The 16,698-nt window shown below is 39.6% G+C and overlaps 1 protein-coding gene across 1 annotated transcript; it reads right to left on the bottom strand.

The window, feature by feature from the left end:
- Positions 1-818: 818 nt before the first annotated feature.
- Positions 819-16,567, bottom strand: RAB22A (RAB22A, member RAS oncogene family). The gene is made up of 7 exons (XM_009903174.2): positions 16,456-16,567; positions 14,601-14,680; positions 10,511-10,592; positions 5,876-5,947; positions 5,659-5,765; positions 3,774-3,883; positions 819-2,382 (listed from the first exon to the last, which is right to left on the bottom strand). Exons 1-7 carry the CDS (start codon positions 16,489-16,491, stop codon positions 2,285-2,287), a joined length of 585 nt encoding a protein of 194 aa, XP_009901476.1. The 5' UTR covers positions 16,492-16,567; the 3' UTR covers positions 819-2,284.
- Between the last annotated feature and the right edge of the window lie 131 nt (positions 16,568-16,698).

Here is a 16,698-nt window from a genome sequence, read left to right as displayed (position 1 = left end):
AAGGCAGTATTTTCTGCATCATAGTTAAGATACTAAAGCACCTGGTATAGAACAGGCTTCTGAAACACTGAACACAAAATGTTTTAAAAACCTAGTTGGATTAGACAACTACACAATTCATCTTTCAAAAATTTGCTAGGAGTAAGACTTGAGATACTTCAAAGAAGCTGGAATTTCCATGACTGGCACTGTGAAAGTTCTACATTTATTGCTGACCTTTTTGTTTTAAGTAATTAAAGATACACCCAAGAGCAAGCTTACTCTATTCTTTCTTTACTAATTATATAGCACTGCTATAAAATACTTGATGGAAATATGTTTCTGTTTGCAGTCTATTTGCTTTGAGTGACAGGGAAAAAAAATAGTTAAAAACAGTCATACTTCAGGCTGAACACCAAACACAAGTCCACCTCTACTACGTGATGCCTTCCTAAGGACCAGTGTTACAAAGGGACTTCAAACAGCCTTTGTTTGATGAAGATAAAATTCTTGGACACACAAGCACACAGCCTGTACAGCTGTGACAAAGAAGGCATAACTGACAGTGTGGGGTTAAGTAAAAAGCCTGATAAAAATGTAGTCACCAAGTTTCATTAAAACATAGGGACCCTTTCAAAATCTCACTATAACAGTTCACCTGTTTTGCTCCTGAATAGCCTACAAGACTTTTCACTAATAGAGACTGATCTGAAGTACATGTCCTTCCATTTCTTACAAACTTTTCTACATTTCTTTCAGAGAAAATACTTGAGATGATAGAAAAAACATATTACAAGCAAAGAATAAGCATCATCGACATGAGCTCATTTCGGTACTACAACTAAACAGTATATTTTAGTACACACCCAAGTCTAAAAAGCTTTTTTTCTTCAGAAGTATAAAGTTTCTCACTAGTGCTGGTAGGAAACAAAAAGAAAAAATAAATAAAATAGCACAAGTGGGTACGGTCAACCTATAGTTTAATTGAGAGCTTACTAAATCAAATACAGAATAAGCTAAACAATGATTTGGTAAAAACCCTCACAGATGAAAAAGCCCAGGAAGCAGGAGGTAATGATCTACATTACCCCATCTCTTAAAGTTACTTCCTATTTGGATTTTTGTGCCCAAACCAGGAAAAGCTGGGTGCACCAAAGGTGAAAACTTGTTCAACAGAGAGACCTCACGCTGCGCCAACAGCATTCCCTCTTGCCCTTTCAAATGTGATTAAAAGAAAGAATTTCAGTCTGCCTCTAGATGAACTCACAGTGAAAACAGCTAAAATGCAGGAAAGAAAAACCCAATGGAAATTCCCCAGGAGTTTATCCATAGGTGTGGAATGGAAGGAGTGTGTAAGATTGCATTTTTTTAACTGTTTTTACATAATTTATAATACTTTAAACACTGGTCTCATAAATATAATATGAACACTTTACACATGCCAAGCAATTAAAAGCTTTCCCCAAAAACTTTTAGATATTAATCAGAACCACTGGCAGCATCTGTTTACAGCATCTGGTTTTAGTCAGTAACCATTTAAAACACTTTTCTTTGACCATCTGAATATTAAAAAAACTCCAACTTGCAGGAACATAAAGATGCCTATGAGCACATCAGTTTGCCTTAAAGTGATTGAAGTCAGCACGAAAGATTGTCAATGGTTTAAGATCTGTTGCTTGTGTCCCCATCCCTGGTGCATACCATCTTTAAATAAAAAGTGCAAATGGGATCTGGGGACTGGATGGACTCGTTTGCCTATTACTTGTCTTCAGTTGCTTATTCTGTAGCCATCTCACATCAACTGTGCCATCACACTTTGGATTAGCTACAATTACACTTACAATAAGGCTCACTGAAGAAAAGGAAGAACTAACATCTACCTTCCAGACTCCTCCCACCCCTAAAGTCCCACAAAAGTGCTCATTTCCCTTTTTAAAAGAAGCAAAACCAAACAAACCCACAAAACCAACAACCAACCCTCGAATCTGGATTACAAAGCTATTAAACATTTCAGTTCTATCATCCATATAGTCACCTTCCCTTCAAGCAAGGCCAAAAAAGTGATGATGGATTCCCTTTGAATGCAAGAGATACTAGACTTTCTGCAAGTAAACAGGCTGATGTTACGAATGCAGTCTTTTCTGCGAGTGTACAGATGTCAGAAGAGCTGGTCCATTTTTGTGGGACCTCGGGTGTATGAACACCAGCAGATAAAGATCTAAGACTGATAATATAAACCCAATGCAAATTATTAACTTCCAAGACCACCTACTGTATAAACAAGTCTGATTTTCTAAGGGGTCAGTCAACAGCAGCTGCGCTTTGTCACCGATGGCTGTCTTCTAAGTTTGAAGCCCTTACCACTAGACGGAGGGTTGGTGTCAGTTGATGGAATTCTGCGACCTAAAGGAAGGCAGAAGAAAAGTTCGTAGCAAACATTATCCTTTGAACTAACTCTAAGCCTTCAGTGTATGTTTTGTATACAAAAACGAGTCTTCACTTAGTCATAAGTCATTAATGATGACATTGCTTCATAACAGAATGGCAGACAACAGTCCTTATTGTGTCTGTATGAGTTCCACAAAAGAGCAGCGGAGGCAGTTTTAAGGTAGTTTTGCAGCATTTTCCTTTCTAATCTAGACTTGGGAGAGTTAAGCTGTAAGAACACCCAGAGAGTATAATCTGCAGGATGCAATACTATCTGGAATATCTTCATTGAGAACTACCATCTTGACCTGCATTTCTATAGATCACCTGCATTTCCATAGATCACCTGCATTTCCATAGATCACCTGCATCAGGCTTAGCAGAGAAGTGCTTGTAAAGATAGCTCCTTTAGTCATCTAATCAGTCTTTAAAATTGACTACTCCTGGATGAGTATTCTTTTCAGAGAAGGATTTATGATTTTTTTTCCCCATCATTTATTCAAGATCAATTTTAGAGAGTCAGTAAATCAGGAAGCTAATCTACAGCACATACTTCTTACATCAACTTCAATCTATTCCACTGCTTCCAAGGACCCTATTTTTTTCCCCCTCAAGTCTAATGTTTGTAGTTAGTCAAAGCTAAACTGCAGTGCACACGTGGACAAATGGATTGCTGTTTCTCCTCTTTTCACAACCAGGCCTGCACATTGGTGCTGCTGCTTGAAAAAATTCTGCAAATATTGCATGGAATTCACTTTGGAATACTGCCTTTCATTCACACACACACAAAAAAAAGGTCATTGTCATCCCCACCATGAATCAGACATAAGGGATTTGCAATTTAATGAAAAAAAATGCCAAGCTACCACAAATATACTTGTGGAAAAACCTACACACAATGCTTGCTATTTCCCATGCAGTAATTTGGCATTTGTAAGTTCTTATTCTTTTGAGAGTACACTGTTTTAGTCTAAGTACAAACACTAAGAGCAAGAACTTAATTCCTTTTCTCAGCTGTATAAAGTTTGGATTTTTCCATGCCACTTCCTTTCCATAACCTTGGAAGTACAGATTAAAATATTCAGTAACAGATATGGTAAGACAACACTGACTTCTGACACAAGCCCTCCTTGCTATTTATCCAGCAGCATCACAGTAGGCTTATGTCTAGAAGGACTATTTAGAGGTCATTAGATGACCAAAACTTCATACATCTCACTTTGCAGTGTGTATTCATGTCTGATTGGAACAAATTTAAGTCAGTATACTCTGACCTCCATAATTTCACCTCAATAGCACAATACAGCAACCAAATTTCTACTTGAACTGCTCACAGAAGAAAGCACATTAACTGTTTAAATACTTACTGATTTCTATAAAGAGTTCATTAATGTTTATTGCATTTTTTGCACTTGTCTCTACAAATATTGCATGGATGGAATCTGCATAGTCTTTAGCGTCTTTTTCCATGACTTCTCTGGAAAAACAAAGCAAAGAAAAAAATGTGAATACAAACCCCTCATTATTCAAAATCTTGAGGAACTGATTAAGATTTAAAGTGTCTCATGAAATGATTATTTTGCATTTTACCTGTTTGGCATCAGAGTGCTCCCTTATGCTGAAGCTTATGCTCAGCCTCTATTTTGTACTGTCTCCCTACCTTGAGGTAAAAAACCACCAGAATCATGAACTAAACAAGGCCTTAATCCATCTGACAACATTACAGTGGAGTTTGTTTCTTGAGTGCTTCAAATGTAGGTCACAATGATTGAGTGGATGGTGCTTTCTTCACACACACAACAGTTTTAGATACACTGAACAGATCCTAAAGCATTAGTTCCACTAATCCAGTGGATTTCCTACAGCCATTTACAGAGCCAAGCACCCAGAACATTGCACAGACATTAGCAGACCTTTTACTTTACACAAAGTATGAAGATGTAGTTATGAGCAAGAAAGTATTTCGACTGAGTGCACAGAGCCATGAAGTGAGAAAGTTATTTTGCATCCCTAGTAGGCAAGTTACTAATGATGTACGTTTCCTCAACCAGCATGAAAACCAAACCCAAACAGGTAGAAAGGAATGAGTCACTTTACACACAGCTTCTAGAAACTGTAGGCTACTTTCAGTAACAAGGACTCAAGACTATCAAAAGCAGAGAGTTTGGATCAGAGTTAAATACAGTCTCTGACTAAAGAACAAGGAATCTCACCCATTAGCTTGAACAGCAACATTTACATAACTTATGATGCCATCTAATCACTGAAAGATAAGTGTATTTGCCTTCTAAGTAATTTCATGCTGAATTTCGAGAGATGCTACTTCTAACAGAAGTTATTAGAACTAGATAACTGTTAGACATTAACAATTTGTAAAAGTATACTAAGAACCAACTTTGCAGTGGTTCTTAAAACACAACCACCTGCCTCCTTTGAGACACCAGCTGTGGTACCTTTTCCAATGAAATCTAAACCTAAGAAGCTTGCATACACCTCCTTTCTGAGTTTTGGCTTATTTAACCAGGATATCAATAAAAAAGGACTTCTTTTGTTTTTAGTACACGCCTTTTTCAAAGTTTGGCTGTTCATAAAGTTTCTCAAGAACTTTTCCTGCTCCGTGCAAATATTTCAGCCACAGCCAATTCCACCCTGATCTTTAAGCAGAGAGGGAAGGCACCTGAACAAGCAAGTAAGGAAAACTTACACAATACTTTCAAACAGGTTTGATGTTTTTCCTAAAAAAAAAAAAATGAGGTGGCAGTGACTGACAGGGGTACTTCTTATAAAGTGAGGTAAATAGCTTGTATTACACTGTAGTTTTACAGGCAGTTCAGGCTTGTGTAACTTGGCATTGCCACTAGAAAAGGTAATCCTGTCTCCCTGTAAACTGCTCATTCCTTACTCTGCTATCCCACCTCTGCTGTGCCAGCAAGTGTTCATGGTGTGAGAAAGATAAATACATTTGGATCATTTTTCCCTATTTTAAATGTTTAGTTTTAATCAGGATCCATTTTACTGCCTGATTTACTGCCCAGTAACACATGTACTCACACCAGCACTGGGGAGGAAGTGGACAAGACTGTCCAAGGGTGGATTAACCAAATCTGACAGTAGAAACAGCTCAGACCCTTTGTGAAACTACAACGCTAGTGAAGAACAGCTTAAATTACCCTATCACATGCTTTAAAAATCTTAAAGTACTGAGCACTAGGAGCTGAAGTGAAAACCTCTGAACTGTCAACAGTTATTTACCTTACATCATTAAGATCACACTTATTTCCTGCAATAGCTACAACGATGTTTGGAGGCCCATGCTGCCGAAGCTCTTTAACCCAGTTTTTTAATGTTGAGAAAGTTTCCTGATGTGGAAGAAAACAAAACAAAGCAAAAGCAATTAAGAGTCAGAACTAGCACATGACAGCATTACAATTTCTGTGGTTTTTTTCTGAGTCAGGAACAAATTCCTTACCTCTTTTGTGATGTCGTAGACTATAATGGCTGCTGCTGACCCTCTGTAATACATCGGGGCTAAAGCACGAAACTGAAAGACAGACAGCATACCTATGAAGCTGATCTTCCAATTACCTCCATGACTTCATTATTATTGAAGAAAGTGAAAACTAGTTTTAAAGTCCACATTAGTGGCAAAATTCCTTTACCATTACAGAGAGGCAGTGCAACCGAATAGATAAACTTCCATGAAATGAATGTCTTCAGAGAGGTGGGCCCATGACAACCTCATGAGGTTCAACAAGACCAAATGCAAGGTCCTGCATCTGGATCAGGGCAACCCCAAGCACTGATATAGGCTGGGCAGCAACCGGCTTGAGAGCAGCCCTGAAGAAAAGGACCTGGGGGTGCTGGTCAATGAGAAGCTTGACACGAGCCACCAATATCCACTTGCAGCCAGAAAGCCAATCCCATCCTGGGCTGCATCCAGAGGTGGCTAGCCAGCAGGCCAAGGAAGGTGATTCTGCCCCTCTACTCCACTCTGGTAAGACCCCACCTGGAGTACTGCATCCAGTTCTGGAGCCCCTATTACAAGAAGGATCTGGATGTGCTAAAACATGTCCAGGGAAGGGCCATGAGGATGAGCAGAGGGCTGGTGCACCTCTCCTATGAGGACAGACTGAGAGAGTTGGGACTATTCAGTCTGGATAAGAGAAGGCACTGAGGAGACCTTATTGTGGCCTTGCAGTATCTTAAGGGGGCCTACAAGAAAGCTGGGGAGGGACATTTTAGGGTGTCAGGTAATGATAGGACTAGGGGGAATGGAACAAAAATAGAAATGGGTAGGTTCACATGGGACGTTAGGAAGCAATTCTTCCCCATGATGGTGGTGAGACACTACAACAGGTTGCCCAGGGAAGTGGTAGAAGCCTCATCCCTGGAGGTTTCTAAGGCCAGGCTAGATGTGGCTCTGGGCAACCTTATCTAATGTGAGATGTCCCTGCCCATGGCAGGGTGGTTGCAACTGGATGATCCTTGAGGTCCCTTCCAACCCTAACAATTCTACAATTCTATGATTCTAAATGCCAACCAATAAATAATTCAAGAATCATCAGCACACCTACTGAAAAAAGCAGGAAGCCAAACTTGACCTTATTCTGACCAGATTAGAATCTCTCAATTCAAAGCGTGTAGATTACTCACAGGTATGAACCCACAGGATATGTGCTCAACTTCAGACATCAAGCAAGGGGAAAACTGTCAAAACTGAACTGGCTTCTTCTTTGAGACACTCATGCTTTTGGACAAAGAGCAATCTCAAGACGACTAACATGTATTACTGATGACCTGAAATGTTTAGAAGCCTCTAGCATCACAAATCAGACACTTATCAGGAAACCAGCAGTTTTAGCATTAATCTAATTTATGGCTATAGGGATTTTGCTTCAGTTTTTCTGTAGAAGTATGTTTACAACTAAAACCAGCAAAAGCCCTCAACTACAAGACCTATTGCAAAAAGAGCTGTAAAGAAACCCATGAGATAGTAAAAAGCTACAGTAGTTTAATTGCAATTTTCAGAATTAAATCTGTATCAGGCATATTCAGTTGGTGCCACATTTGCAGGGTATAAACCAGGCCTCTACCTTTGCACAGACAGTGTTTTATGAATCCAGAACTGAAGAAAGTGAGAGCACATGATTATTGCATCAAAAATATCAGTCAAGCATTCTTAGAAGCAGTGTGATATCCTGCCAATTTAAAAAGAACCAAACAAGCAATCTAGCAACCAAAGCTCTCAGTCAAAGCACAGTGCAAACTCTGCAGGTACTGCTTTGATGGGAGCGTGTGTGATTTAGAACTTTTCTGCATCTTATTACTCAGGGTAAAAAAAAACAACAACAAACCCAAAACCCCCCAAAAAATCACACACAGAATGCAGTTTTTCATAAAGGCTTGTTTAGTTCTAATAAAATACCAATTTCCTTTTGCTTAGTACAGTTCGACTAAGAGCAATATTGTAAATCAAAAATCTTACTATAAAGCAGACTTCCAGACCATCTACATTTGTCTCTCAAATTCTGTTTTGAAAACATGATTTTGAACACAAAAATCAGGATATAAAAATATTTATTAGTGGCAAAGGAAAGCATGGGCAGGCATGTTGGGACATAATCCCTCTCATCCTCTTAAGTACTGAAATGTAAAGGGAAATATATTTGGTGAACCACCACTTGGACTGGTTGTGACCTGGCTTTTTGATTATTTGACTATTTACATTGGGAATAAACCAACTTTCAGTTGCTCATTCTGTATTACTCTCATTTCCTGCCTGCTAACACTTAGATACTTTTTTCCACCCAAGAGCAGTCGGCAGATAAAATACATTAACAAAACAGATGTTACCAGAAACACTGAATTTTCCTTTTGCTATTTTTCCAAAGACTCCAGTTTGCCTGCCAGCCTCCAGTTTGTGTTTTGACAGAATTATTAAGATGACAATGTAATAATCCAGAGAAGCTGTCAAAAGTGTTAGGTAAGAAGGCAAAAATTGTAATTGCTGTAAGTAATTTCCTATCAGCTTTATTCAGGGTAGAAGAAGTGAGAGGAGAAATAAGGCTTGTGTGTGTAGGGAAATGTGCTGTGTGAAGGGAATTAGCGCACATTTCCACCTTTGGAGCTAAGCTGGCCAGCCACTACCTGAAGCCACTTAGAAGAAAGGGGCTGCCCAGTATAGTAGAAGTATTTGCTGCTGGGCTTTGAAGTGGAAAATAGCAAATGCTCCTCAGGAAGCCAGGATTACTAATTCTGGGCATTACACATCATAGCTCAGCAGAAACATTTTAGTTCCAAGAATGGCGTGGATAATTCTGGTATTCCAGATCACCACAGAGGGGATCCCTTCCACAGTTCTTGGCCAGATGTGTTGTACAACCAGAAAACTGTGCTATAGACTTCAGGGTAAGGCAGGTACACAGGCTATTTGTGCCTTGCAGTAAATGATAGTGCTGTTCTGGCTTGAAGAGGGAAACATGTATGAAGGTATTGGCAGCATTTCAAAGTAAATATCCTTGCTCCCATTTTACTGGTTTCCTGGCATGTATTGGGACTTCACAGTGACTTCTCTCGTGTGGAACAGAAGTGTCACATGTATCACAGCTCTTGGGTCAAACCTCTGGTGAGACATCTTTCCTTTTTTGATTTCAGTAAAAGATTATCACACAACTGAATGGAAGAAAAGTAATCAAAGTATCAAAGTCTAACCAAAAAGAAAAGAAGACAAAGAACATGCCAATCATATACAGACATGCTTCCTCAGATTGCAGTGCGCTGAATCCAAATCACAGCATTCTCCTATTGCTCACAAACACAGTTAAAATTAACAGGATGGAATGCTAATGTAATGGATGTTTCCTGCCAAGTTGTAGCAGGCATGTTTATAAAGCTTTCTGTTTAAGAGTACCAGCCTCTCAAAAGATTCACATTCCAGCATTAACATCCTAGCACGGGCTAGGATGTTCACTTAAACCAAACTATTAACAGCAAATGCTTACTGGCTAACTGCTAGAAATGGAAGGGCTTGGTATTTCTGATAACATAAATACTGTTGGATATATCCCTGTGGCACATTCCTGGCAATGTTAAATTTGCTTTAAATAGGGCTGCTGGAAGGAAGTAAATTGTCTTTCAAAATCTAGAGCACTGAAATGCAATACTTGAGTTACTTCCTAGCCATTCAGACTCTTATCAAGCTAAAAACCTAGCAAGTTAATTCCACCAGGACTTCACAATTTCAAGAGATGACTGAGCCTTTACAAGGGTTGTGTTTATTTGGTTTTGTTTGGCTGGGATTCTTTTTGCCAGGGCTCTGTTTCTTGAACCAATCCTGCATTTGCCTGAAGTAATAACCCAACCTGATAAAGCTAACTCTCACTGGGGACAGCTCTGGTATCTACCTTTGCTGCAGTTGCCTCACATCCTCACAAATAAAAACACTCATGAGTAATTGACAGTTGACAGTAGTTAACAGCCAAGAAACTGCAAGAATAAGCACAGTTACTGTAATTTCCACTACTGTTACAAATACTCCATGAACAAGCAAGTTAACTAGCAAAGTCTTCCTGAAAAAGTTTAAGTTAAAATCATGCAAATTAACTGATTTGGCTACTCATTTTCTTGAAAGCTTGTTGCCTCCCCTCAGAACTCCACACACTGAAGAGATCAAACCCCCAAACTACCTGTATTTTTGCAGCACCAGGGCCTTACCTGTACTATGCAATGCAATCATACATTTCACTTCGATTCCCATGTTACCAGCTGGTGGAAATGGTACTAGAGACAGCTGCTGGCTCCTTCCCACCCCCTGGTCTTGTTTTCTTTTCAAATGGTATTCTCTTCAGTGAATCTAAATCCAGTCTTTTGTTTTATAAGCTACTCTTCTTAAGCAATCATCCTGAAATTTGTACTTCAACCATGACAACAAAGAGTAACAAAAACATATTTACGGTACCCATATCTTGATAGAAATCTGCATAGATACAAACTTTCAAATACATACAGATCATAAAACCAGAACATATTGTGGCTGTCAGGGGCAGGGTTGAAAAGAACCCAAACTCTGTGGACAGCTATCACTACAGATACTGCCTCTACTCACCCGCTCCTGTCCAGCTGTATCCCAGATTAAGAATTTATGCAGCTCATTCTGATACTGTACAGTCTTGGTCATAAATGAAGCTCTGGAAAAAAAGGATAGTTTAAGCTTTTAATAACATAAATATGTTGTCAGAACATTACCACCATGAGCTTTAAAAAAATTTACATGCCAATAAAAGTGCTTTGCCCTCACCCCCCCAAAAAGATGGGAATTTTCATACATAAAGGCTGAACCTGAGCTTGGAGGATGAAATTTCCTTTCAGAAAATGAAATTCAATTTATCCAAACAGAAGGAATACTATCCATATTATAAGCTTTTATTGTTCATAAGCTTTTTATAAAAATAAAGGTTGAGCAAAAGTCAGAAAAGTCAGGCTTTTTAGCAACATTCTTCCTAAACAGAAGAATCACAGCAAATCACTTCAGTGTACACTGGAGATTCCTGGGAGAAAGAGATCAAATCCTTTGTAGCGGCTTTTTCTATGTCTGTATTAAGATAAAGGCTGCTAAATCCATGCTTGGGAATAAATTATGGGAGATTCATATCACTATTGGTAGGTGTTAGAAGGATAGAGAAATCAATAGTGAGTAACTTGCTTTTTTTCTGTACTCTGTACAGCTCCCAAATCTCTCTATCATATATTACTTCAGTCTGCAGAGGCTCTCGCACTTCCAGAAGAAGAGCAAATAAAAATCTCTTCCTATACCCTGGCTGCCTCCCACCAACTTCTAGATGCATTACAGTAAAATATTGTGAGGGACTTGTGTTTGATCTGCATTACATGAATCAGTATTTCCAACAAGAACAGGAACTTGGAGACCTAATATTTTAGAAGGGAGAGTTCTTTGCTGTATTTATTACCTGTAAGCACATTTTTAAATAGAACAGCCACACGCTGAATTCAAGTTCTTGTAGAATAGGAACTGTAGAGGCCATAATTATTTTAAGCATATGAGATCCTATGTTATAATTGTGAACACCTTTTGTATGCTTAATACCCATCAACTGAAAACACTGCAGATCTCCAAACTTTTTCTCTTGCTAGTTTTGGGCAAGATGCAGGATAGGAAGATGCTGGAGGTGGCCTGTACTGGAGTTTCTTACAGTACACTAAGCTGCCTGCATATTGAGAGTCAGAGAGCAAGAATTTAAATACCTGAAATCAAGACTACAGTTTATCTTGGATCTTAAGTACTATGAGATTTTAATAATGTCCATGGCCCTTTTGTCATAACTTTTGGACATGCTTCAATGTTATAGGAGGACAAAATAGCTATCTACATCTTAAAAAAACAGAAAAAAAGAAGAAAAAGGAATGACACAATGCTTTCAATTGTTAAGAGGTAACCTCATTCCTTAAGCTCAGATGACTTGCCAAATAGTATGCCAATCTCCAAAGCTGATCATTCTCTTAAGAAGCCAGCGTTCTTAAAAAGAAATGGTCTAACTGCAATGTATTTGAACTGTTAGCTAGATAATGTATTCTAGCAATGGCTAACAGAAAATAAAGTGATATTAATATCTGTAGCCTCCCAACATCTGTAAGACTATTGCAAATTATGCATCAGTTCTAAAATCACTGCCCAACATGGAAACAATTTGCTAACTCTGATTCTCACTGAAAATTTATCTTATTTGGTTCTGTAAACCAAAATATTCCTTTACTATCAAGTTGCACTGAACAGCTGTGCAGCTGTAATTCACATCTCAACTAAACATTCCAAATGGTAGCTGATAATAGAGGCTGAATGCTTCTTGAAATTCCTTGACAAGTGGAAGCTCTCATTCTGACAGATGTCAATAAAAAACCCCCAACCAACCAAACCCCCAGACAAAACCCAAACAGTTCAAAGACAAATCACTTTTGGGTGAAAAGGTTCAAAAGCAGGGTTGTCCTCAAGGACTTCTAGTAAGAAAAATGCATAATCTCTATTAAATTTCACTATCTGCCTCTCCCAGCTAAGTAAGCGCTGTAACCATGCAAACAAGATGCACCTGAAAGTAGTTCCATACTCATTCACGATTCCTTCTCAGTGCTATAATGAAAGATTAGATGTTCTGCAGTACCCGAAGTTAGATACATGCTGGTCAAGGAAGGCAGAATGAGTTCTCAGCATCCTGAGAGGACATTCTGACAGTTTCTACAGCTGCCCAAATTTGAACCTGAATGACAAACATTCATGACGACAAACTACAATTGCTGAGATAGTTTTAAGATGAATGGAAACAGGACAGGAAACATACGACTATCTCGCGAGCTCAAAACCCCAGGAGCAAATGAAGACATATTCTCAGCTTTAGCTTTGCAAGATCCTTAAAACTTCTCTCAAATCCTTACTTTGTTCTTCCTACTTCCTAGTCAGAATTAGAAACAAAACCCAAGATTTAGGAAAAAAAAAAAAAAAAAAGCTTAAAATGTTGTGACTGTATCTTACTGGAACTTCAGACACAACTTTTGGGCAGGTTTTGATTAATTTATACTACTATAGCCACCTACCATGATACCAAGTCCTCTGGCCATTTTTTGTGAGACCATGATTTTGTAATGACTGCTGAAAGCTAGATTTTTATTGTGTCAGTTCAAGAAAGTGCACTAATCCCAGTACTGTCATTGAGGCCATGAAGACAAATTCTGTCCTGTTAGCCTCATCCCCACAATGGCTAGCCTCTTCTAAAAGCACCTTAAATTACTACATGCATTACAGACATTCCTCTGTGAAGGCACATGCAGGTGATCTCTTTGGTTTCCTGCCTTCAAATAAGTAGGTGTTGCATCAAGCAAAGAAGACAAAAAAAAAAAGAAAAGATCAAGCTACACACCACACAGCCAGAAAACTATCAGATTAACAGAAAATGGCTTTGGAAGAATGAAAAAGATTCACAAAACCTAAGTCTCGAGTTACCATACCTGGTCACCTACTAGTTAAGCACTTACCTTTCCACCTCCACCTCCCAGGAACTGCATGTGTGAACACAATGGCTGAATTTGGGCCACTGTAGATACCACCCATATTAGCTGAACAATTAGCAAACTGTTGTTAAAGTATCTGGAGGATCAGGCATGATGATGGATAATCGATTTCTCAAACACCTCAGGTAATAAGAAAACCAACTGGATCTTTCAATAGTGTCCATCTCAAGTTTTTCTCACAGTTAATATCACCATGGGCAGCGGGTCTGAACTTTAATACACAGCTGGAACTTATACATTTAAGACAGCCTGCTCCCCTACTTAAGTGAATAACAACTACTATCCACATAGCAGTTTCGTGGTCCTCCAAAAAAGAACCTGTAGCTAGCTTGACATTAACTAAACATGTACAGCCCTTCAAGATCCAAGAAAACTATTTTGCAATCTATTTCAAAGGCCACCTTTCTTAAGTATTTACACCAAAAGAGAGAGGTGGGAGGTGGGGAGAAAGAGAGGTATCACATAGGAACCCCATTTTTTTAGGGCATGATGAGACACAGCTGATCTTTATCAGCACACTCTTTTTTGGTCAAAGCTGTAGTGAAGCCTGTGTGACAGCTGAGAGAGGAAGTTGCTTTGACATCCCCCCCACATACATGCTTTTCAGCAGCAAGGGAAGTCATGATCTCTTGTAAGTAAAGAATTGATTCTGAGCAAAGAAGCTCCTAAGACACTTACAAAATATAAAAGGCAGAAAAAAAATGTTAAAAAATTCAACCACTACAAGAATTCCTGATTCTTGCCCTCCCTTCTGTCCAGTTGAAGATTTGAGCTCAGTAATATTGCTACTATGAGGCTCAGCTTCCAAATAATCTTACCCATGAAACCGATCACATTAATTATGTGTGTAGTTCTAGTGTGTACTTCTAATGTTGTATATCTATATGCAACAATCTATGAAGAGAACTACAGCCTGAATTATTAGATTAACTACCTTCAAAAACCTGTGAGACTTTTTAGTGTACTTGACTCTTAAAAAAACCAAACCTTAGAAAAACCAACATGTAGATGCATAGTAATTACACTTTGAAATTGGAGAGTGGTGCGTGAGAAAAGGGTATTTTTCCCTTAATGGAAGCATCTATGGCATAATTTATTCATACAATTTAGCTTCTTACCCTATTGTTGGGTTGATGTTGGGATCAAAGCTATCTTCTACAAATCTCCACACAATACTTGATTTGCCCACACCAGTGTCCTAAAGAAAGAATAAAAACAGTTGAAAGAGGCATTAGTTATAAACAGACGATGCTTTTTGTTCTCAAGTCTTGCAGTGCGCTGTGCATAAATAGCAAGTTCCTGCAGAAGATCTGACACAAGTTAGACTGTGAAATACTTCAGGCATTAGAATCATTTTGTAGAAAAGTGAAAAGCCTCTGATAAGTTACAGTATTCTAAACAAAATTCTAAAATTCTGCAGTCATGATTATTATCAGTTCTTCCAACTTGTTTTTTTTTTCCCCTCCCAAAGCTACGACCTGCATTTGAACAGGAAGAGGGAAGGACCAGCTATCACTTCTGGTAAAGTAGACAGCAATTGTGTGTGGTACTCCATATTTGCAAGCCAATGGTGCACAGCAAATTACACAAGTGTGACACACGCATTTCAAACTCTGACTAATGCCATCCCACCCTGCTTAATGAAAGACTTGAAGATTCTTCTGTGACACACCTGAAACATGTTTCTAATGCAACTCCACAGAGCTATACATGGTAAAAGAGGAAATGTAACATGACAATTCCGGGTCATGTATGTCTTCACACCACTGACTGCATAGTTACAAAAAAAGGAGAAAGATATATAGAAGGCCTGTTTAAGAATGAAACAACAAACTATTAGCCATAAACTGTTCTCAGTAGCAGCTGGACATTTTAAATGATCATTTAAGACAGACAGGCGATGACAGACTTTTTGCTTTACATCTCTAGGGTCATAAAATTTTAAGGAAAAAAAAAAAACCACTGAGAAATTGCTTTATTGAAAATGAAGTTTTACTCCCCTCATGCTTTTTATTGGATCTTCTGAATAATGTAGCAAGTTTGGGTACAGCATGTATGCTTGTATTTTTATTTGTCTAGTGGTTTTCCTCTCAAGGAAAAAATGTTATCTCAGTTCTGTATTTTATCATGCTTGCAGCTTCAATAAGGAGAGCAAATGTTGAAAACAGAAACACAGACATAGTTCCTGGCTCTGAGAGCTCAAGGACCAACAAAAGGTTTCTCAGGTCAGGTAAACACAGTTACCCCAAATACCTTCATAATGCAAAGAGCATAAAAGCACATAATTTTTCCCTCTGAAGGACAACGTGGCCATTTAGATGCAGAAAACTGTGCCTGTCACACTCTGTACAACATAGGATTTAGACACAGGTGGAGAAAACACCAACTCAACACGAGGCTCTCCAGTGAAGCCCTCACACCACACCAAGTCAAACCAACACACAGCTTTATAGCCTTAGTTCCTAATGAAGTTCTACATTACTTCGCTTGATAGCTCATTCCACCACACTTAGAACGCTTTGAAAGCCTACTATGTTACAAAAAGTTCAGGCCCCTCCCCTGCGAGTTTGAGTTCAGGTGCTTTTATTTATTTATTTAGTCAACTCAAGCCCGACACCGCTTGCGAGAAAGAGGAAAACATACACCCCTGCTTCCTCTCTTCTTTTTTAAGGAGAATACCGACAAGAGGTGCGATACTCCCCCTGGAAAACGCCTCCCCCAGCGGAGGGGAAGGCCCTTCCGGCTGCCAGGTCTCCTCCGGGCTGGACAGCCGGGGCGGACCGGCAGCTCCTCCGGGGTGAGGCCCACCCTTCACCCAGACAGAGAACCCTCACACCCAGACCTTCTCCAGGGTTTAGGCAGCGTCTCTCCACCCCTAGAGAGAACCTTTCAGGCTTGCCCCTTAGCAGGCTCCCTCCCATCGTCCCAGGCCCACGCCAGGGCCCCGCGGAGAGCTGGCCGCGGAGCACTTACCCCCAGAAGGCAAACTTTCAGCTCCCTCAGAGCCATGGCCGGGCAGACTGCGCTTTTAACGAGCGCCTGAGACGCCGCGCAGAACGATCATAGCCCTTGCTGAGGCACACGTAGAGCCGAGGCCTGCGGGGGTAGCCCCCCACCTCCCCTATACCGTGGTTACCAGTAAACCTTGCTCCTCAGGCTCCGCGGCCGCGACGCCATCTTGGGCGGCCCGCCGGAGTCACCTGACTGCACCCCCCG

Source organism: Dryobates pubescens, chromosome 26, assembly GCF_014839835.1.
Source record: "Dryobates pubescens isolate bDryPub1 chromosome 26, bDryPub1.pri, whole genome shotgun sequence".
Classification (NCBI taxonomy): domain Eukaryota; kingdom Metazoa; phylum Chordata; class Aves; order Piciformes; family Picidae; genus Dryobates; species Dryobates pubescens.
Note: the sequence above shows the minus strand (reverse complement) of the source record. Positions and strands in the feature narration are given on the sequence as shown.

Excerpts from the sequence above, each read along its gene's own strand:
- RAB22A (XM_009903174.2), bottom strand. The coding sequence starts at position 16,491 with ATGGCTCTGAGGGAGCTGAAAGTTTGCCTTCTGGGG. Across the intron at positions 5,766-5,875 it reads TCTACGACATCACAAAAGAG|GAAACTTTCTCAACATTAAA; the intron begins GTAAGGAATTTG and ends CTTCCACATCAG. Across the intron at positions 3,884-5,658 it reads TGTGATCTTAATGATGTAAG|AGAAGTCATGGAAAAAGACG; the intron begins GTAAATAACTGT and ends TTGTTTTTCCAG.